A 22,158-nucleotide genomic window follows, 5' to 3' on the forward strand; every position below is an offset into this window, starting at 1 on the left:
CTCAGTGATGTGGCCTAGCGGGCAGCACCGAGCAGAGTCTTAGTAAGACGACGCTCGCAGTGACTGGTGCAGCCCACACAGACAGCTCACACGCACACTTTCATTTTGCCAATAGTCTCTTCCTCTGACCCCTTTCTTTCACTTAGTTTCTGTTTCTTGACGTTGTGACTGGAGGTAGTGAGGCTAGCTGGGGAGAGGGAAGGGGTTGCAGTGTCTCGGTCTGTCCCCACGGACATCACTGGCCTTCAGGCTGACCGATGGAAAGGACGGAGCGAGCGATTCCCATTGAACAGAACATTCGAACCAGGGGCTTTGATTAGCAGGTGGCTGGGTCCTACACATCAAGACAGTTTTGGAGCCACTTGGACAGCAGCTTGGCTCCATTTACCACTCATTGAGCTTAAAGAAGAGGGCCAAGTAAAGTAGCTTCAATGTATTAATATGTTTTCTACTGACTATTTGGTTTACGATAATTACTGAATACATTTATACATGAAAAAAATATCTTTAGTGGTGGGGTTAGCTAGCAAGCGTTGTAGTGGTTACTAAATTGCTGCTGCCTGGCTGTCACCCTGTTGTTGTTCCCAACAGCCAAACTCAGCTGAGCTGCCAGGGCTTGGTCGGAAAGGCAGCTCTCGCTGCCACTGCCAAACAAACAAGGCCTTTCAATGGCAGTGTTGTAACCCTGAAATAATAACCCTGGCTGGAGGACACAGAGGGAGGGAGGAGAAGGGGTGGTGGGGGTTGGAACGTATGGCCCCCACCCTCGACCCTGGGGTGCTGGCGGGGAAAGCATGCCATGGCTGAGGGAAAGGCCTGCTCTCTCCCCTCCCTCTGCTCTCTGAAGACTTGCCCACACGACCCTGTGTGTGTGTTAGCGTGTGTGCCCGCTCGCTGTGCCCCCTCCTCGGCTGGGAGTGTTTAAATTTTGCAGGATGACCAGAAAGAGAGAGAGAGTGCCCCTGATTGGAATGGAAAATGACCTGGAGCTGTGGCTGAGATCTGAGCTGCTCCAGAGAGGCGTGGAGAGAGAGGCAGGAAGAAAAGAGCCTTCAAGCTGTCGCCCTGCGCCTTAATCTCTGGTGGCGTGGGCTCAATACAGCCACCCATGTTAGTAAGCAGACCAAGTCTTGCTTAGCCTAGCCTAGCAACCCTCTACATCCAGTCTCATTGAGGCCCAGCTAAAACAGACCAGCTAAACAGCTCATTTAGATTAGGCTACACTACACTAGGTTAATTAATTAGTGTTTTTTTTTTGTACTTTTCTTTCCTCATCACGAGCGTCTGCTCAACCGTAGGATAAAGAGGAACTGCACCCGCTGATTTAACCTAGTTTTTTGGCTTGCTCTTCAAGAAATGCTGGCTGCCATGACAGAAGCCAAATATGAGTTGGTGTGGCTTGATGTGGGTGTTTCTTGGATGTGTCCTTGCCACCACCAAGACACACCCATCTGTCAGAACCTTGGCCGCAGATGTCGTCTCCCCCCCCCCCCCCCCCCCCACCACCACCACCACTCGATCACAACGAACAAACCTCCTGCAGGTGGCGCTCCATAACTACAGGCACAGGTGAGATGTATGGTGAGATGCCGGAGGAAGCTTTGAATAGGTCAGTAGCCTACAGAATAATATGAGAAGAATGCAATCGCTGAATTTCTGCAGATCAAATCGTTATGTCACACGCTTCGGAAACAACAGGTGTAGTAGACTAACAGTGAAATGCTTACTTACGGGCCCTTCTCAACAACGCAGAGAGACCATTATAGAAACGCCTAGGAATGAATACACGATGAGTAACAAACTAAGGGTTTTGATAACTTTCAAACAAAGTAGCAGGTCCATGTAGAATAAACAACACTTTACATAATACCATAGAGGCAGTCTTCTGCTAATATGACAATGTGCACCTTTCACCTTTCATTGTCATTCCCAGCTGTGACAGATACGTCGCCTATCGGCGTTTTTGTCTGCTGTTAATGGGGCTACCTTGGCAAACATGTCAGAGTGGTCATACCTTCCTGTGTGGTTTCCCGTATACAACAGGAGTTCCCAGATCCTGGTGCAGAATACACAGGGTTTCTCCCTCCCCATACTGACTGATACCATTCAATTCAATAATAATAAAAAAAGACAATACAAGAAAAAGTTGTCTAGTATAATTTGTATGCTGAGTGCCAGGTCTCTGTCTATTCAGAGGCATCAGTATCAAGCCTGTATGTCCGTCTGTACTTCATCACAACATCTTGCAAGTCTCCATGGATGTTTCTGTGAACACACACACACACACAGTCACAGTTCTATTACCAACGGCAGTTAGGATGTGGGTGATATCTGACACACAAACTCAATTATGGTCTCCCCATCAAACGACCGACGCTCCAGTCCATCTGTAGAAACAGGTTGAGGCAGAGTTCATCAGTGACACATGGAATGAAAAGGGTTTTGCTATGAAAAGGGTTTTACTGAACATTTACCTTGTTGACCGTTGGTGAGCAGGCAAGGGGTGAGCTTTTTGCTAATGCACTTCACAACTAAAATGACTATTACTAGATGTACAGTGGGGCAAAAAGGTATTTAGTCAGCCACCAGTTGTGCAAGTTCTCCTACTTAAAAAGATGAGAGAGGCCTGTAATTTTCATCACAGGTACACTTCAACTATGACAGACAAAATTAGGGAAAAAAATCCAGAAAATCACATTGTAGGATTTTTAATGAATTTATTTGCAAATTATGGTGGAAAATAAGTATTGGGTCACCTACAAACAAACAAGATTTCTGGCTCTCACAGACCTGTAACTTCTTCTTTAAGAGGCTCCTCTGTCCTCCACTTGTTACCTGTATTAATGGCACCTGTTTGAACTTGTTATCAGTATAAAAGACACCTGTCCACAACCTCAAACAGTCACACTCCAAACTCCACTATCGCCAAGACCAAAGAGCTGTCAAAGGACACCAGAAACAAAAGCAAAAATCCCAGAACCACACGGGGGGACCTAGTGAATGACCTGCAGAGAGCTGGGACCAAAGTAGCAAAGCCTGCCATCAGTAACACACTACGCTGCCAGGGTCTCAAATCCTGCAGTGCCAGACGTGTCCCCCTGCTTAAGCCAGTACATGTCCAGGCCCGCTTGAAGTTTGCTAGAGAGCATTTGGATGATCCAGAAGAAGATTGGGAGAATGTCATATGGTCAGATGAAACCAAAATTTAACTTTTTGGTAAAAACTCAGCTCGTCGTGTTTGGAGGACAAAGAATGCTGAGTTGCATCCAAAGAACAGCACACCTACTGTGAAGCATGGGGGTGGAAACATCATGCTTTGGGGCTGTTTTTCTGCAAAGGGACCAGGACGACTGATCCGTGTAAAGGAAAGAATGAATGGGGCCATGTATCGTGTATCGTGAGATTTTGAGTGAAAACCTCCTTCCATCAGCAAGGGCATTGAAGGTGAACATGGCTGGGTCTTTCAGCATGACAATGATCCCAAACACACCGCCCGGGCAACGAAGGAGTGGTTTCGTAAGAAGCATTTCAAGATCCTAGAGTGGCCTAGCCAGTCTCCAGATCTCAACCATAGAAAATCTTTGGAGGGAGTTGAAAGTCCGTGTTGCCCAGCAACAGCCCCATAACATCACTGCTCTAGAGGAGATCTGCATGGAGGAATGGGCCAAAATACCAGCAACAGTGTGTTGTGAAGACTTACAGAAAGTGTTTGTCCTCTGTCATTGCCAACAAAGGGTATATAACAAAGTATTGAGAAACTTTTGTTATTGACCAAATACTTATTTTCCACCATAATTTGCTAATAGATTCATTAAAAATCCTACAATGTGATTTTCTGGATTCTTTTTCTCATTTTGTATGTCATAGTTGAAGTGTACCTATGATGAAAATTACAGGCCTCTCTCATCTTTTTAAGTGGGAGAACTTGCACAATTGCTGGCTGACTAAATACTTTTTTGCCCCACTGTATCTGCTTGGCTGGGGAATTAGCCTGTTTTATCAAGTCAGGTATTTCTTTTAAAATAACTTTTCACAACACACATTACCTATCATTGTTGATGTGTCTGTCATCAGGGCAGTAACTCGGGTCCTTTTCATAGGAGTCGAGGGAGACTGACAGTAAGAGGTGTCACATGGGTACTTGTGTTGCGTGACACTTTTATTCTGAGGTCTTGCCTGACAAGCTGTGAAAATAGCAAGTGAACAATTTAATGAAATTATTGGTCACTAAACCATTTGTAATCACATTGCTGGACATATGACATGATACCCACCTTTGTGCCTTCTGGTAGGTCCTGGCATCCAAATGTGCACTTTGTCTAACAGAAAAACAGGGTCAACCATTGTCATCATTCCTAAATTATAAACATAGCTTGAGAAATAATGTAATCTGGTTTGTTTGCAAATTGTATGCTATACAGATGTAGATTTGACTGGCTCCAGATTAGATTCCGGCCAGTGGGGGCGTTACAATTTTCAACCAACTGTGACATGCTTTTGCTATGGCTCTGGGTTGGTTTGAATTTGTTGCTGCTAGTTAGTACACTGTTGTAGTCAGACATGAGTTAGCTCGTACCACCATAGCTGCATCCAATATTTATTTGTGCCCTAGACATGGGTTGCACCCGCTCGAAGGCTAATGTGACTGTTTTGTTTTAAGTCACACTAACTTAGAAATACGATGACATTGCTAAAATAAGCAAATAATTAGTAGGAAACAACTCTGTCATTATTGTGATTAATGACATATGTACTTTAGTGAGATGGCCAACAAATCTCCATCACCTATCCCCACATGATAGGGTCCTTCGACAGGGCTTACAAACCATAGTTGTTGGATGTGTATCCTGCTTTAAACTTGCGTTGCATGGTCAATCCGTAAAGGCTTTTCAGTCTCAAAACGTCCGTGATCTTTTTGAAATCGTTGGTTGGGGGGCGATGAAACAACAGAGCCCCATTCAATGAAGGGACGCGGTGTGGGCGTAGGGGCGGTTTGCACGTGGACATGATTGTAATCCAAACCCAACCTTCATTTACTCATTGTGACACATTTCGGTTCCAAACGTTTAGACGACTTTGACAAAAATGGTCCTATTTACACATTTGTAGTTAATTTTGACACCAGAATAAACGTTTGTGACTCGAAGGGATTAGTTGGTTTTTAGGGGCAGTAGCTCCTTAAAGCAGTTGCAAATTAATTGTTCATTTGAGGACAGCGATTTATGTTCTACCAGACCTCTTCTGCGGCTGCTTGTTTGTTAGTCACACCACCAAGCATTCATCAGTCATTCACCCCTCCCTTCCCAAACCCTTTTGAGTTCTGAATTCATGTTTGTGGAACTGAAAGATGTCATTAGCTCGGCGGCAAAGGAAGCAGTTTTGTTCCCTCAGACTTGTGCAGTGTCACAGATGTCCTCAGGCTGTGATGCGGCGCGCCGTTTCCAAAATGGCGGGTAAACCTTGCCTTTCTTGATCGGGGTCAACTCGGTAGTCGTCGCATCTGGGACTGAAACCAGAGACGTTCTGGTAGCGACTGCTACGTTGTTAGCGTGTTGCTTAACCCTCACTGTGGCCAGTGCATGTGTTTCAGCAGAACTTCAGGCTGTGTTTTAAAAGGTTAGGTGGGCTGCGAGAAATCTTGCAGACTGAAAAATCGCACAAACCCAAGTAGAAGTGCAACCTTGGAATAAATAGCAGCTTGCCTGCATGCGCACACACACACACACGTGAGAGGAGCATGAAAGGGGAAACTCTTATATAGATAGAGGAGACATCCAAAACACCATTGAATGCTGTGAGAGAAAGAGAAAGTAGAGATTTGGTGGAGGGCCTAAGCCCCATAAGGCCCCAAAGTACATTCTCTGTACTTCCCACACCACCCCATCCACCTCCCTCTTAGACCAGACTAGCCCTCCTCTGTTAGAACCACTTGCCTGGTGCTGTGTTTTTTACTGCCAATCGAGGCAGCTTAGGAAGGGTAGGAGGCTTCTTTTATGCGAGTGGAGTAAACACACATAGGTCGAGCAACTCCTCCTGTAACGCTCCATTTTCTCCTTCTCTTCCAAAGGTCCAGTTGCGCGCCTTTCCTCTCAGAGGAACAAGGGGCGACTGGCTAGACACAAGCACGGCCCCAAGGTTAACGTCTAGCGTCTCCGTTTCCTTTTCCTATGACTGTCTCTTCTCTCTGTTCAGGCCGGACCTCAAAAACGCCAGCAATCGGTCTTCACTTGAATCGACTGTGTGTCGACCCAAAAGGCAGCACCACCGTGTCCAAGAACAACATGAATAAGCCGTAGTTCAGACGTATCTGATCACGGTTAACCAAAAGTAAAAATTGCGCGAAGGTTGTCACTTCCTGTGAATCTGGTCACGAGAGATTAAGAGGAGTCAAGTCTTCTATATTATTACATTTTCCAGCTGTGTTGAATGTGTGATAGTGAGTAGTTTTATAGACCTTCCGTTTGTAAGAGGTCATGACTGCTTTGTGTACTAAGTTGCCTACCCAGTTCCTTCCTTTTATATGTTGTCCACGGGCCAATGAGGGTCCAAGGGCACTAAAGCTGCTCGGACCCTTACACAGTAACAAGTCTGGGTAGGTCACAGGATATGAAGAGAGAGTCTAACCTCTTTATCGAAAGACACGTGCCTACGCCATGGATTTTCTTGGCCAATGTCATTTTTCTTAGCCATTTCCCTGCACTTCCTTGGTCATCTACTGACAAGACACTGTGCCTCATCGAGGTTATTATCAAAGTGCTTTATGCATAACAGCATAAAGCTTGAATACTGGGCAGCAAGGGATTTACAATGTCGGCTCCAATCTGTTGGTTCCTCGTCCTGTAGCTGTCACAACGGCTGTGTGTGTGGCAGGTGTGCCCGTGGGGGATTACAGCTAGAGTCCAGCCTTCAACCCCTAACCCTCTGGCCCATAATCTGGCTCTAATCTCTGTCTGCCCAGGCCTATGTTTGATTGGGTGATGAGCCCTTCAACCGGAGAGCTCTCATTACCACCGCTAACAAACAACTATCCCTACGACTCTCTCGCTACCGCTAGCAGGCTGGGTTCCCTTAAAGATGTGGGCTGCGTCTCAATGATGGCAAGTGGTTTCTAGGGCTGTGACGATACCAGTATCGCAATCATTTTTACATGGCAAAATTGAAAGCATGAAGTAGACCAAACTATTATGTTCTTTTTAATAACCTGCTGCGTGTAAAATATTGTTTGCTGTAAGCTTGGAAAATAAATACATGTGTAATACAAATAAAATACTTGGTGTTTTGTTTCCTTGCCACGATACAAACAAGTATCGCGATACTGATATCGTCCCAGCCATAGTGGGTTTGTTTCTTTGTCTCCTGTTCCCTTATCCACAGTGATTTCACCAAATCAGTCGTCTTTTTTAATTTATTTTTTAGATCGGCGTGAAGGAAAGGAGACTAGGAGAATACGCTTTATTCCCCTGGCTGTCGAGATGTGTACATTGACTGGTTGGGCCGTGCCATTGGTTGATGCTGTGCTATTGTCTTCCTATGGTTGCTGTTGTTGTAGGGCAGGGGTGCTCCTCTGGGGGTGTTGCCCCTGGTCTCAGTTCACACAGTCTCTCGTTGTCTTTCTGTCAGGTGGAAGGGGAAATGGAGAGAGGGATGTTTACTGTGCTCTGCTGTGCTGTGGAGCCGCATCCCAGTCTGTTTGCCTCTGCGTCTCTCGTCTGGAACTAAAGCAGACAGAGAGAGAGAGAGAGGGGGTGGGGGGGGGGGGAACTAGGACTCCTTGCTCGGTTTCTCCCCTCCTCCACTCTGGCTTTTGTATTTCTTGTCTTTGCCTGCCCTCTAAAGGCCAGAGGGCTCTGTGCTCTGTGTGTGATGGTGTGTGTGGCAATCAGGCTGCGTCTGACTGGTGCAGGCTGCAGTAGCATTCGCGAGGCGTGTGAATTCCCCCGCCTACACACACACACACACACACACACACACACACACACACACACACACACACACACACACACACACACACACACACACGTAGAGCAAATAGCGTAATTACCCCTGCTCACATTTAATCCCCCAGGTGTTTTATTTATCTCCAGAGCAGCATATCTGACACATTGCGCCAATACCTGGACTCATTTTAATCGCTCTCCGTGATGCAGGAGCCAATATCGTACCAAGCCCCGGACACACTCCCAACGCTCTCTCGCTCTGTGTGTGTAGGGGTGTGTGTGTTTTGTGTGTACAGTGTAAGTGTGAAGTAAAGCACTGACAGATTGTGAAGAATAGGCAGTGGCTGATTCCGTTGGAGGGAGGGAGTCAGAATCAGTTTAGATCTTGCCACCAAATATGGTGTACTATACACCAGTCCTTTTCAGAGCCGAGACCACTTTCCAAGTCAAAATATAAGCCGAGATCTACCGCTCAGATTTACACGACTTAATTTAAAAAAACGTAAGCATCTGTAACATTAACCAATTAAAAAGCAGTTGTGTAGCAATGAGGTTTGTGCAGTAAGCTATAGACCCAATACATTATCGCTGCAAATTGGCTATGCTTTGAGTTGCCGTGCCAATGTCGCTCTTCTCCGGCCATTTTGAAATGATATAACAAACATTGTAGCCACTGTATATGACCATTTGATCACAGTGGTAATATATCATTTGTTGTATTACTTGTGAGGGCACAGCTGAGTGAGCATAATCATTTGTTTTAGTTTTTTTTTACTGGACTGATGGCCTGCATCTGATGGTCAGTCTGAGCAGAGGAAGGGGAGCAGCAGTGAGGCTGCCTCTCACCCGACTCACCGTCCCTCCCTCCGCTGGGAAAAGGGGACACCGTCCTCCGGCTGATGGCGAAACTTAAGTCGCACCGCATTATTTCTGCCTCGTGCGCCAATTCATGTTGTTACTCCAATGACTGGAGAAAGGTCAATATTCCTTGATATTAAAAAAGGCACAAGGCGCTAATAATAGCAGCGCTAGCTTATGGAAACACCTTGCTGCGCTCATTCATTGCAGCTGCAGTGCTGGTTGTAGTGTTTGTGGAAGTAGGGAGAACACAAGGTGTTGACAGGGCTGAATACCAACTTCAACATGAGCTTACTCATCTAAACAGCAGCTCTTTGCTGTATTCGTCTAGTCATAGTTTTTAAACATTTTGAAATCTCACGTGATCAACTTTGCTGTGCGTTCGAGGCTTCTTGTCTATGGTGCGAGGAAACGCTGCAGATGGTGGTCCGGTTGTCCAGCGGTAGGCCTATAGGTACCCTTGATTTGTTCTCTCTGGGCCTGTCGGGTAGGCGTTCTACCGTCAGACGCATGAGATGGGAACACTTTGTCTTCCTGGCGCTAGGGCTGCTGAATCAAGTGCTCCCGCTGCCAACAAAAACAGGAACGCAAGGCGTTTTTGCTTTACAGAAATGTTTGGCGATCAACTAGGGAATGTTTTGTAGATCGACCAGGTGACCACCGCAAATGTTCTCATTGATGAAACACTATCTCAATGCAGTTTTCTGTTCCCCAAATTAAAATCGAACAGAGTGCACAACATTTTTGTAGGCTTCACCATTTCTAAAAAATGGCATTGTTTAGAAAGAGCACAAGGGCGAATTGCGTGCACTTCAGGGTAGGCGTTCCCTAACGAAAATATGCAAATACATGCTCGCTAGCTAACATGCTCAGCTCTGCCCACCTCCTCTGCCCACTATACTTCCTTTGTTCCCATTTGGAAACTACGCCGATGAGATATCTTGGGCTAGTTACGGGTAACATTTTTGGGGCGCGTGTGTACAGGTAGACCGACACATCCAGGCAGGATAGAAAGACCACCATAGAGACAGACCGGTCTCTGCTGAAACCCCCCTCCCCCACTACGCCTCTCTCTGTCTCTGTTACTCCCCCGTGTTGTGGCCTGTCTGTCAGGCAGTTTGATATGGCGGCAGAGCGGCAAGCAGGCCAGGACCACAGCAAGCCTGCCTCGCCCAGCCTGACACGTCACTCACAACTGATGTTTTTGATTTGGGCCCAGGCCTCTTTTGCATGGAGTAGGGAGGGGAGGGGGGGGGGGGGTAAATCAGCTCGGGGGGGGGGGGGGAGAGCTCAGTTCATGGAGAAAGGGGGAGCAGAATAAGTGGGGGGTTGGTGGCTGTGCCCATCATACCCGACTGTAGGTTTAGTATTTGGCTTCCTGTATTTCAATAAGTGCCCTGTAGTTAGCAAGCATGTAGGGGAGGGCCACAGGATGTTTCAACAGAATTTACAGTCATGGATGATGGTGCACTCCTTTGCCAGGGATTTTTCACACACAAAAACATGGATCGTTGAAGGCCACTTGAGCTGAGCCTGCATTCTGTGGACTGAAAAGATTATTTTTTTTAATCCTTTTTGGAGAAGAGTTCCAAAAAGTACTCAAGAACATGGCCTTCTGCCATTGAAATGTTAATTGACGGTGTGAAAGGCACATGCAGAGCACAACCCAAGGCTGGACCCCTCACTGAAAGCTACAGCTATTGTGAACAAAATATTCCCACTTTGAAAGTCTTTTTTTGAGGCTCAAAACTGGAAGAAATGTGCGAAGATTGCCCATTCCCGACATACAAAAATTCTCTCCCCCTCTCTTAAACTTGATAGACCTGGCAAATACTGTGAATGCTTCCCCTCAAGGACCAAAGCCCTTTGCCTGAGCATGACATGACTGACCTGAAACTTCATAAGCACTCCTTTTCAATGGGCCTAATGGCAAGGCCAAATAAACCTGGAGTGGTTGGCTATTATTACCTGCTTTGTGTGAAGAACTCTTCTCACCTCGCCTACCTCTCTCTCGTTCCATCCCTCTCTCTATTTCTCTCTAGAGCGGCTTTGATCGAAACCGTGCTCTTACGTCCTTGACTGCTGCTCCCTGGCTGACCTCTGCATTGTAAATGTCCCTGCTAATGTAAAAGTTTATGTAGATTAACGTGCCAATTTATGCAGATTGAGTTTTTGCCACTTGAGCTTGAAGCACTAAAAGGTAGATGAGAGCTGACCTCCCGTGGTACCCGAGTCATGTGCTTTACTTTCGCTATTCCTCCGAGCGCCAGAGCTGGCTAGCCGTATTCGAGAGGGAAAAAGAAAGAAACACCTCTTCATTTGCAAGCTCCCTTTTCTCTCCACAAGTCGTGATGGCCACCTTTTTAAAAAAAAAGGGGGTGTTCCCCTAAAGTTCCATAATAAATAACATTATTTAGCGTGAGTACGGTATGTATTTACTGTGTGTGTGAGAGCGCCAACCAATAATTCCAATGTATGTACTGTATTTATTTTAATACCTAGATAATGAGCTACTTGAACTTGCTGAATGCCAACTTCCGCACGCAAGGTAAAGAGCACCATTCGGTGTATTAAATCGTAGGACTAAAGGAGAGCCTCCCTTTTTTAAGCCTGGTGCCGCCTCTGCACACGCGCCAACCGCATCCAACGACAGGGACGGCAATTGTCCTTCCTTTACCCGTCTGGTTTCCCAAGCCTCAGACTGTCTGTCAAACAGAAACCGCTGCCTGGCTGCCTTTCAGACTCTGCGGCGAATCGTCAGAGAGCCCTAAACTAGCTCACAAGTGGCGGGAACGTTGCGGAGGTTGAGCAGTCAAGTGGCATCAAGTGCAGTTTGCTATAGGAACTTAGGATGTCTAAAAGCAAACAAAGGGTGCACACTCGGCCTGCTCCACATCGGCCAAGTGTGCGTGGGCCCGCTGCTGGGAAAAAGGCTTTTATTATGAACACACAAAGGGAAGAGGAGAGTGGGAGAAGACAAGAAAATGTCAAAAGTACTTTTAACACATTGCCCAACGACACACAGTGAAACTGGCTTTGCGTGAAAATACATTTTGTGTGTACGTATGCATCATGTACTGTCCTACTGATGTTATATATGAGCGAGGGGAAATGCGGTTCGTGACAAGATCAAATCGGTCTCGTGTTTGAACGACAATGACTTTATTGTCCTCTAGCCTCATCATATCGGTTTCCCAACCCTTAGCAATGCCTCTCAGTTTGATTAATCTGCACTGACACAGCCTAATGTGTTACATAAGCATGTGTAAACCGAAAACTCATATTAGGTCACTATCTCACTGAGTCCCCAAACACAACCACAACGTGACCAGTTAATCGTGTCAACATAAGTTAGCAGTAAAGTGAGTTGAATGCCCTGGCTGGCCCTGTGGGTTAACAGCTGTTCTCTCTCTCTGTCTGTCTCGCTCTCTCCACTATATATATCTAAAAGCAGTCCCATTGGCCCCCATGGAGTCTTACACTGAGTATGAAAAAACATTAGGAACACCTTCCTAATATTGAGTTGCACCCTCTTTTGGCCTCAGAACAGCCTCGATTCGCCAGGGCATGGATTCTACAAGGTGTTAAAAGCATTCTACAGGGACGCTGGCCCATGTTGACTTCAATGCTTCCCATAGTTGTGTCAAGTTGGCTAGATGTCCTTTGGGTGGTGGACCATTCTTGCCACACATGGAACATTTTGAGTGTGAAAAACCCAGCAGCGTTGCAGCTCTTGAGACACTCAAACCGGTGTGCCTGGCACCTACTAACGATACCCCGTAGTAAATCTTTTGCCTTGCCCGCTCTGAATGGCACCCATACATAACCCGTGTCTCAAATGTCTAAAGGCTTAAAAATCCTTCTTTAAACCTGTCTCCTCCCCTTCATCTACACTGATTTGAAGTGGATTTAACAAGCGACATCAATAAGGGATCATAGCTTTCACCTGGATTCAGCTGGTCAGTCTATGTCATGGAAAGAGTTCTTAATATTTTGTTTACTCAGTGTATTTTCATAATTACGCTTCTTAAATTGGCTGCTCAACCGTGCGTTCGTTGTGTGTCATGATTTCATCACTGATGCTTCTCAGGCCCTAATTGCACATGTATGCAACGTTTCAAAAACATGACCATGTTTTCTTAAGAGAGGCACTGTTTTAATGTCATTTATAAAGTTGAATTCAATTTGACTCCCTATTGCTCAGTCATACGATGGTGTAAATATGGTATTAATAGCAGTAGTTGGAATGCCCAAAATATTGCAAATGGCAACGAATGTATAAACTAACTAGAAATCTAAAGTAATCTTGTTGGGGTCAAGATGAAAGGTTAAAGTTGAACTCTGTCTGTCTCTGTCCATCTGTCTTGCAGGCTCTGAGCTGCTGCAGCAGAGGGATGGCCGTGGCCGGACAGCGCTGGACCTGGCCTCCACCGTCACGCTGAGGGAGGAGCTTCAACGCAGCGCCCTTGCCGGAGACGCGGTCCTGGAGGCCCTGGGGTCAGAGGTCAGAGACCTACCCTTCCTGGAGGCCTGCTCCTGCCTGCTGACTTGCCTGCTTCTCACCTACCAGATAGAGAGGGCTGTCCCCTTCCCTCCCTCCTTCTCATCCTCCCAGGCCCAGGACAGGCCACTCTCCCTGGGGGTGAAGCTGGCCAGAGCCCTGGAGAGCCACTCTGCCCGGAGGCTGACGGCGGGCTGGGGTGACCCACGGCTGGTGCGCCTGGCTGAGGACATGGAGACCGCGTTGGGGGTGGAGGAATGCCTGGCTCAGTTGTGCCCCGCTATCAGGGATTGCCAGGGCCCACACACACGCCTCCTCATCACCCTGCTGGAGGAGATGAAGGCCCACAGAGCAGCGCTGCCCTCTCACACACACACTGTGACACACACACCTGACTGATAATGGACATTGACTGCGGCCGTTATTCAATCCAAAGCACGTTATAGAGCAGAGCACTATAACAGACTTTTAAAGGTGTTTTATGCTTTAGCCAACATGGACAACGTTTCCTGTGAATGTGATCTCCACTGTCTAGGTTCCTGCTCTATACCGCACCTTTTGAGTGAATTGTGACGTGCATAAATGATTGTTGTTTACATTTGAATTCACGTTAATCATGTGACACACTACCACTGTTAGTCTTTTTTTTCAATTGTTCATATACATTTTCATGTTAACACTGTTTTTATAGATTTTGAATAAATATATTTTGTATTGAGAATTGGTACAATATGTAATGATTCACAGCGGCTGCACAACATCCTCATATGGATGCATTCAAGGGCTAGGTAGGTAGTTATATCCTAAAGGATTGGTAGGTTTAACCAATTACATCAGCCCTTTTTTTATTTTTTTAACTATGGGTCGGAAACCCTGTGAGTCACCATGGGTATGTAAAAAGTGGGTCTCTACTGGTGGAGTAAAGCGGTCACAATAGGGCTCTCCTAGGCCCCGTACAAACTGCAAAGGATGAGAAGATCCACGCCCCCTCACCTTGAACCTTCCCCTCCAATCTGTTATAGATTAGCACACTAGACAGCTGATTTTCAAGTGTTAAAACTGCCCTGGATTTAATCCCAGCCACAACGGGCAAATTCAGTTTGTATTACCTGGTGACCTGGGTGGGTGGAGATTTTACCATGGAATGGTCTAAAATAAGCAAACTCCTCCCAACTGGGTCTATGGTCAATGCTAAACTAATCTTGTTCTAAAGGAAGCTCCGCCTCAGGGGCTGAGCAATTGTGATTGGTTGGATAAAAGCTCTGGTCCCTCCCTTTACGCATATTATTTGACAGATATTCTTAAAAATATATTTATTTTAAGACCCATATTGATGCCATAAGTCAATGGTGCCACCTGTCAATTATTTTAGAAGGCGGGATAATGATTTTAATTATTTCACCTTCTACACTTGTAAGATGTCCGGACACAATGTGTGCCTGACAACCTCCAGAGTTGGCCAGTTAGATCCGATCATTATAAACAGCTCTTTAGTTGCAACACAACGGATGTGGCTTTGACTCCCGTTAAGGCCACATATAAGCTGTGGTGTAGCCACGGGTCGACGCATTCAAGGATCCTGAATAGAAAAATCACAGTACAAACTCAGGACGCAGGTGAAAGGTAAAATAAATACTTTTTAATGACAAAGCTCTGTCAGAGCATCTAACTTACTCAAACTGAACCAAAGTCCTTCCTTCAAAAATAAATGGTTTATGGAGAGTCCCAATGCAGTGCAGGTGCTGCCAATGTAATTAAGGCCACTCAGGCCAGCGACACTTTCTGCAGAATTGAATGTTGTGGAACGTTCAAATAGAAATAGGCTATGTCGATCAACATGCATCAAACATGCCTTCTACTATGCACGTAGAATAGGGAATTACATTGGCTCTATTCACGGCATTTCTATCTGCAATGTAGTTGGAAGTGTCACAAAGCCCAGATGCACAATCGAGAGCATCCTGTCGGGCTGTATCACCGCCTGGTACGGCAACTGTTCCGCCCTCAACCGTAAGGCTCTCCAGAGGGTAGTGAGGTCTGCACAACGCATCACCGGGGGCAAACTACCTGCCCTCCAGGACACCTACACCACCCGATGTTACAGGAAGGCCATAAAGATCATCAAGGACATCAACCACCCGAGCCACTGCCTGTTCACCCCGCTATCATCCAGAAGGCGAGGTCAGTACAGGTGCATCAAAGCTGGGACCGAGAGACTGAAGAACAGCTTCTATCTCAAGGCCATCAGACTGTTAAACAGCCACCACTAACATTGAGTGGCTGCTGCCAACACACTGACAATGACTCAACTCCACCCACTTTAATAATGGGAATTGATAGGAAATGATGTAAATATATCACTAGCCACTTTAAACAATGCTACCTTATATAATGTTACTTACCCTACATTATTCATCTCACATGCATACGTATATACTGTACTCTATATCATCGACTGCATCCTTATGTAATACATGTATCACTAGCCACTTTAACTATGCCACTTTGTTTACATACTCATCTCATATGTATATACTGTACTCGATATCATCTACTGTATCTTGCCTATGCTGCTCTGTACCATCACTCATTCATATATCCTTATGTACATATTCTTTATCCCCTTACACTGTGTATAAGACAGTAGTTTTGGAATTGTTAGTTAGATTACTTGTTGGTTATTACTGCATTGTCGGAACTAGAAGCACAAGCATTGCGCTACACTCGCATTAACATCTGCTAACCATGTGTATGTGACAAATAAAATTTGATTTGAATGTGCATGTGATCGTGCAGCACGAGACAGACAGGTAAGCAATAACAATAGTACTTTAATAAAGAGCTTAATCCGTTACAGGGAATGAAGGATGAATCTCCAAACAACTCAACTACGACTCAACAGGACTCAGATCAACATAATATTGGCAGAGCTACCCATGCTCTTACCCCAAATAGTCTTCTCCCATGCAGGGAAAGCTACAGTAACCTCTAACCCTGTAAGGCTGTTCACTTCTTTATAGTGGCTGGTACGGGTCAGGAGTCTTTCAAATAAGCAACAACTCACTGCAGTATCACCTACTGGGGCTTCCAGTAGCAGTTCTACCGTTGTGAGAAACCATGCTGCTTAGCATTCGATTGCAGAGCAATTGAAAGGGCAACAAACTGAGGTGCGTGTCAGTTGAACATGCACCAGCACAGGCACGTACGCACACACACTCACCAAAGGTCTATCTTTCTGTTTGGCAGTGGAAGCATCTATTGAGCCCGGATGGGTGTTTGGTCACATAGTGTCCTGAGCTGGGGGCACAGGACAGAGATGGAAGAGGGGGCGTGGGGGGGTAACCAGGAGTAAGACTAGCTCACCTCTGGGTGCTCAAGAACATCCTAAAATTAGCCGTGGCCACACAAACTATTTCCTGAGTGCGGAACTTCAATAAAGAGATGGGCTTATACTGTAGGGTGTGATTGTGTGTGTTAGAGGGAGCTAGCGATCACACCTGATATGTGAGGATGATGTGTGTTTGTCAGAGGAGCAGAGACTAATAGCCCAGTGTTCCTTCCTGACCTCTTCTTGTGGAGGGGAGTACCACTGGCTGGGTGCGCATGTCGTCATTTATGGGGCTGTGAGGAGTGATGTACAGGAGTTTAGATGGAGGAGGTTCAGACAGTGGAGGGACTCCCAGACTAATAAATGATCCCGTCAGAGGATTCACACAGGGGCCTCAAGGGCCCTCCCGGGTGGTATGCACTTCAGACCAGCCTTTTGTGTAGCTGGCTATGTATTTGTCTTCGTGAAGCTCAATGCCATTTTGGCAATGAATGAAAAATCTACAAAGATGATACAAAATATTTAATCTTTTACAAGTTTTTCCAAAATAATCGACATACATCTGGTGAATTTATTGGTCGTATTAGATGCACATTATTTTCTCATAACTTTCCCTTTACTGCCCCCACCCAACCCAAATCCCCGTCCTTGTCCTCGACAACCATTGGCCAGGACTAGGAGAGTGAAGATGATGTCACAGGCAACACAGCAGGCGAAAATACCTCGGAGAGCAATGACAAGCATACAGCGATACAAGATCATCAACCGACATTAGACCATTTACAAGCATATTATGTACATCATTCCAAAAAAAGTTGAGTAAAAAAAAAAAGGGGGGGGGGGGGGGCAAATGAAAGTGCCGTTTTCCTTTATGCCCGTCCGATACATTCTGTTGAGCTTTTCTTTTCAGTCACGTCAAATAAATCACTTTGGTTTGCTTGCATACATAGCCAAAACAATGTTATAAAACTTAGAATATTTGGATACAAGACCACACACAATATACCACCCACCACAGTTACTGTAAATTATACCACGTACAGTAGTTCACGCATACATATTCAGGTTTTCAAACTGTCCCCTTTAGGCAATAGAAATAGACACGAGTCTGCATTTTAGAGAGGATGATATAACCCGTGTAGGTCCTACATTCCACGCAGCATGTTATTGTATTTCAAGTGCATCTCTCAAACAAACCAAACCAATGGCCTTCCAAAGTGGCAGATCTACACTTGTTGAAGTGTAAAGGACGGAGGGAGGGAGAGGGGTATGTGGAGGAGTGGAAGGCCCCTTCAGATGTAGCCTACGCTGTGATCTTTCAACAGATGCTTTCGGGAGACACCCAGGAGACGTTCCCTTCAGACAGGGCCACGTTCCTAACCGCTGACGAGGGAGAGAGGGAGAGTGAGAGGGATAATGGGATAGCTTTGGAAAGAGGGTGCGCGCGCGCATACGCGCAAAGCCCTGCTGTCTCTGGCCACCCGTCGTCGTGTCTTGTCACACAGCGGCTAACTGGCTGCTCGTCTAACGGTCGACCTCTCCAACAAAACGCAGCATCTGGCCCTACAAGTTCACAGTCCCATCCACATCACTCTCCAGAGCCAGAAGAGACAAGACGACTCCAGAAACATGCACCCATGCACATTTACATGTGCACACATGTAGCATACACACCCAGCATGCACGCACACACGCACACACGCACACACACACACACACACACACACACACACACACACACACACACACACACACACACACACACACACACACACACACACACACACACACACACACACACACACACACACACACACACACACACACACACACACACACACACACAGCTTGCTTGTTTGCTTTGCATAAACACCCCCACTGGGCAGAGACGTCAGTTCAACGTCTACCTTTGATTTACCTTTGGTTCAATTGTCAACTAACCTGAAATCAACCAAACATTTCATCTGGTCATTGGATTTAGGTTGAAAATTCCCTGACGTGGATCGACTTTGTGCAAAGCCATCAGTTTTCCCACGTCGCGTAGCATTGTTTGGGCTGAACTGACCTGGAAGCTACGTTAATTCAGCGTCATCGCGTAGCATTGTTTGGGCTGAACTGACGTGGAAGCAACGTTGATTAGGTGTCGTCGCGTAGCATTGTTTGGGCTGAACTGACGTGGAAGAAACGTTGATTAGGCGTCGTCGCGTAGCATTGTTTGGGCTGAACTGACGTGGAAGCAACGTTGATTAGGCGTCGTCGCGTAGCATTGTGTGGGCTGAACTGACGTGGAAGCAACGTTGATTAGGTGTCGTCGCGTAGCATTGTTTGGGCTGAACTGACCTGGAAGCTACGTTAATTCAGCGTCATCGCGTAGCATTGTTTGGGCTGAACTGACGTGGAAGCAACGTTGATTAGGTGTCGTCGCGTAGCATTGTTTGGGCTGAACTGACGTGGAAGAAACGTTGATTAGGCGTCGTCGCGTAGCATTGTTTGGGCTGAACTGACGTGGAAGCAACGTTGATTAGGCGTCGTCGCGTAGCATTGTGTGGGCTGAACTGACGTGGAAGCAACGTTGATTAGGTGTCGTCGCGTAGCATTGTTTGGGCTGAACTGACGCGGAAGCAACGTTGATTAGGCGTCGTCGCGTAGCATTGTTTGGGCTGAACTGACGCGGAAGCAACGTTGATTAGGCGTCGTCGCGTAGCATTGTTTGGGCTGAACTGACGCGGAAGCAACGTTGATTAGGCGTCGTCGCGTAGCATTGTTTGGGCTGAACTGACGTGGAAGCAACGTTGATTAGGCGTCGTCGCGTAGCATTGTTTGGGCTGAACTGACGTGGAAGCAACGTTGATTAGGCGTCGTCGCGTAGCATTGTTTGGGCTGAACTGACGTGGAAGCAACGTTGATTCAGCGTCGTCGCGTAGCATTGTTTGGGCTGAACTGACGCGGAAGCAACGTTGATTAGGCGTCGTCGCGTAGCATTGTTTGGGCTGAACTGACGTGGAAGCAACGTTGATTCAGCGTCGTCGCGTAGCATTGTTTGGGCTGAACTGACGCGGAAGCAACGTTGATTAGGCGTCGTCGCGTAGCATTGTTTGGGCTGAACTGACGTGGAAGCAACGTTGATTAGGCGTCGTCGCGTAGCATTGTTTGCGCTGAACTGACGTGGAAGCAACGTTGATTCAAACTGTTTTTGCCCAGTGGGACACATGCACACACATACACGTATTCACAAACTCGTCCCTTGAAAGAGAGATCATAGTTGAGCAGGAGGTGGGGCAGATGGAGATGGCGGCCAGCCTGTGGCACAGTGTTGGAGAGTGTGTGTGTGCCCACTGAGGCAACATGTGGAGATGAGAGGAGAGGAGACCAGCCTTTCAAATAAGATTACCGCTTGGGCTGCCTAAGGCCTGCCTGGCGATTCTGTCTGCACAGGGTGACATCTATATTAGCTCAGTGGCACAGCAGAGATCTACACTTGCCTGCCTCTTCTGGGGGGAAACGACACCCTGTTTCTGGGTAGAAAAACACTGATCTGCGCTATTGATGGTTGTGAAGACCGGAAGAATGGCATATCGGCAGGACTGCAGCAGTCCCCGGGTTCCATTTAAAAGAGGATTTTTGAGGTTTTGAAGTTATCATTCATTTGGATAGTCAAGGACCACTGGAACAGGGTGATATGTATATAGGCCTAAGAACTGAAGAGACAATTAACATTTGACCTCTTAAAATACCCCCCCCCCCCCCCCCCCCCCCCTCAAAATATAATAATTGAATCCAAAATGTAAATACAACAAAAAATATTTACAACATTTTGTAAAATAATGAATAAATACGCTCTTTATCTATTGTTCCACATGCTTACACCCAGAGGTAATTTGGGAGTTCAGATTTGGAAAAGTAGACCATCCATTCTACCTGGTTGGCGGCTTTCTGACTATGATAGGGTTAAATGATATGTTCCTTACGGGGGAATTCATAACTGTCACACAGTTGAGCATGACTTGTACATCTGTCAGACTGGTACAATGCTGTAAACACCTGGGTCTGGAATGGTCCGGTCCACTTTCATCCAGGCTCATCTCTAAACTCAGAATTTACGATTTTTCTCTTGCTGTCTCTTTCTACAGTGATAATTACACTTCGGGAGCCTGTACATGTATATATAAAGTCAGTAGAAGAGGGAGAAAGAGGAAAAGATGAAAAAAGGAGAGAGAGAGAGAGTTGAGGAGGTCCAGACCAGCCTTCCTCTGCTCCTCGGTGTCGGGCCGTTGAGGGAGGGAAGATTCCGTGGGCGGACAAAGCCAGCTACCCCGGGTTGTTTTTCTTTCTTTTATTTGGACTATGACTGAGATCCAGTTTCAGCTCTCGGTACTGCACCTGTTAAAACACACACGCAGAAAGAGAGAGAGAGACAGAGAGAGAGAGAGAGAGAGACAGAGAGAGAGAGAGAGCGGGCAGTCAGGTGGGGAAAGTGCAGGATGCTGGGATAGAGTCAGTGAGCACCCTGGGCAGGCTCAGTGTGTCCGTCCAGCTGTGTGGAACAGTGGCCTGGGGGGAAAGGATCACACAAACAAACAGAACAGGGCAAAGGCTCATGGGAAAGCTTGGAGAGAGTACAGGGCCATCCCTGAGTGCACGGAGGCTATGCAGGAAACACAGGTTAACCCTTCACGAGCTACTCCAGTTTAGGCTCCAGCCTCAGTGTAGCAGTGTGTAGTGTTGCTCCGTCTATGAAACCCTGCAATATGCAATGCTAACTGTATTCACCATGCCTAGGCTTGACCACGCAGTGCTTTTGGAACTGTACAAGTCTGATTATGAACAAGTCATATCGAGGCCAACTACACACAGCCCCATTCAAATAAACACAATTAATGATTTTCTCCACCTCCATCGGCTTTGTTCTCTACCAGACAAGGACCAGACAGTCGTAACACAGCCCTGTCTCTGAGAGGCACACTGAACAAACCCCACCTGTGTGTCCAAAACATCATTTGGCAAGAAAGGTCAAATTGGAGATTTTCTCCCATGCTTATATTCTCTAACCCAGAGGTAACCTAACCAGTAAAGTTGTTCTACGCTTATGGAGAGAGAGAGAGAGAGAGAGAGAGTGAGAGAGAGAGAGAGAGAGAGAGAGAGAGAATAACAGCAATCCTCAGTAAGACAAAAATAATGGCGTTCCAAAAAAGGTCCAGTTGCCAGGACCACAAATACAAATTCAATCTTGACACCGTTGCCCGAGAGCACACAAACAACTATACCTAACTCGTCCTAAACATCAGCACCACAGGTAACTTCCACAAAGCTGTGAACGATCTGAGACGCAAGAAGAGCATTCTATGCCAACAAAAGGAACATAAAATTCGACATACCAATTAGAATCTGGCTAAAAATACTTGAATCAGTTACAGAACCCATTGCCCTTTATGGTTGTGAGGTCTGGGGTCCGCTCACCAACCAAGAATTCACAAAATTGGACGAACACCAAATTGAGACTCTGCAAGCAGAATTCTGCAAAATTATCCTCTGTG

General features: G+C 46.4%; 2 protein-coding genes across 8 annotated transcripts in view; one reads left to right on the forward strand and one right to left on the reverse strand.

Annotated features, from left to right (window-relative positions):
• The window catches only part of slf1 (SMC5-SMC6 complex localization factor 1), a 37,724-nt gene extending 23,707 nt beyond the window's left edge, over window positions 1-14,017 (forward strand). For 2 of the 3 annotated variants that reach the window (XM_021620907.2, XM_036935492.1), the window contains exon 18: window positions 13,166-14,017. In XM_021620907.2, the coding sequence (XP_021476582.2) occupies window positions 13,166-13,695 (530 nt within the window). In that variant the 3' untranslated portion in view covers window positions 13,696-14,017. The remainder of the gene's footprint in view (window positions 1-13,165) is intronic. The other variant, XM_021620908.2, reaches the window with a different exon arrangement.
• Window positions 14,018-16,107: 2,090 nt separating this feature from the next.
• LOC110535714 (multiple C2 and transmembrane domain-containing protein 1) overlaps window positions 16,108-22,158 on the reverse strand; it is a 204,756-nt gene continuing 198,705 nt past the window's right edge. For all 5 annotated transcript variants that reach the window (XM_036935500.1, XM_036935502.1, XM_036935499.1 and 2 more), the window contains one exon: window positions 16,108-21,004. In XM_036935500.1, the coding sequence (XP_036791395.1) occupies window positions 20,933-21,004 (72 nt within the window). In that variant the 3' untranslated portion in view covers window positions 16,108-20,932. The remainder of the gene's footprint in view (window positions 21,005-22,158) is intronic.

The sequence above is a fragment of the Oncorhynchus mykiss genome, chromosome 11 (genome assembly GCF_013265735.2).
Source record: "Oncorhynchus mykiss isolate Arlee chromosome 11, USDA_OmykA_1.1, whole genome shotgun sequence".
Lineage (NCBI taxonomy): Eukaryota > Metazoa > Chordata > Actinopteri > Salmoniformes > Salmonidae > Oncorhynchus > Oncorhynchus mykiss.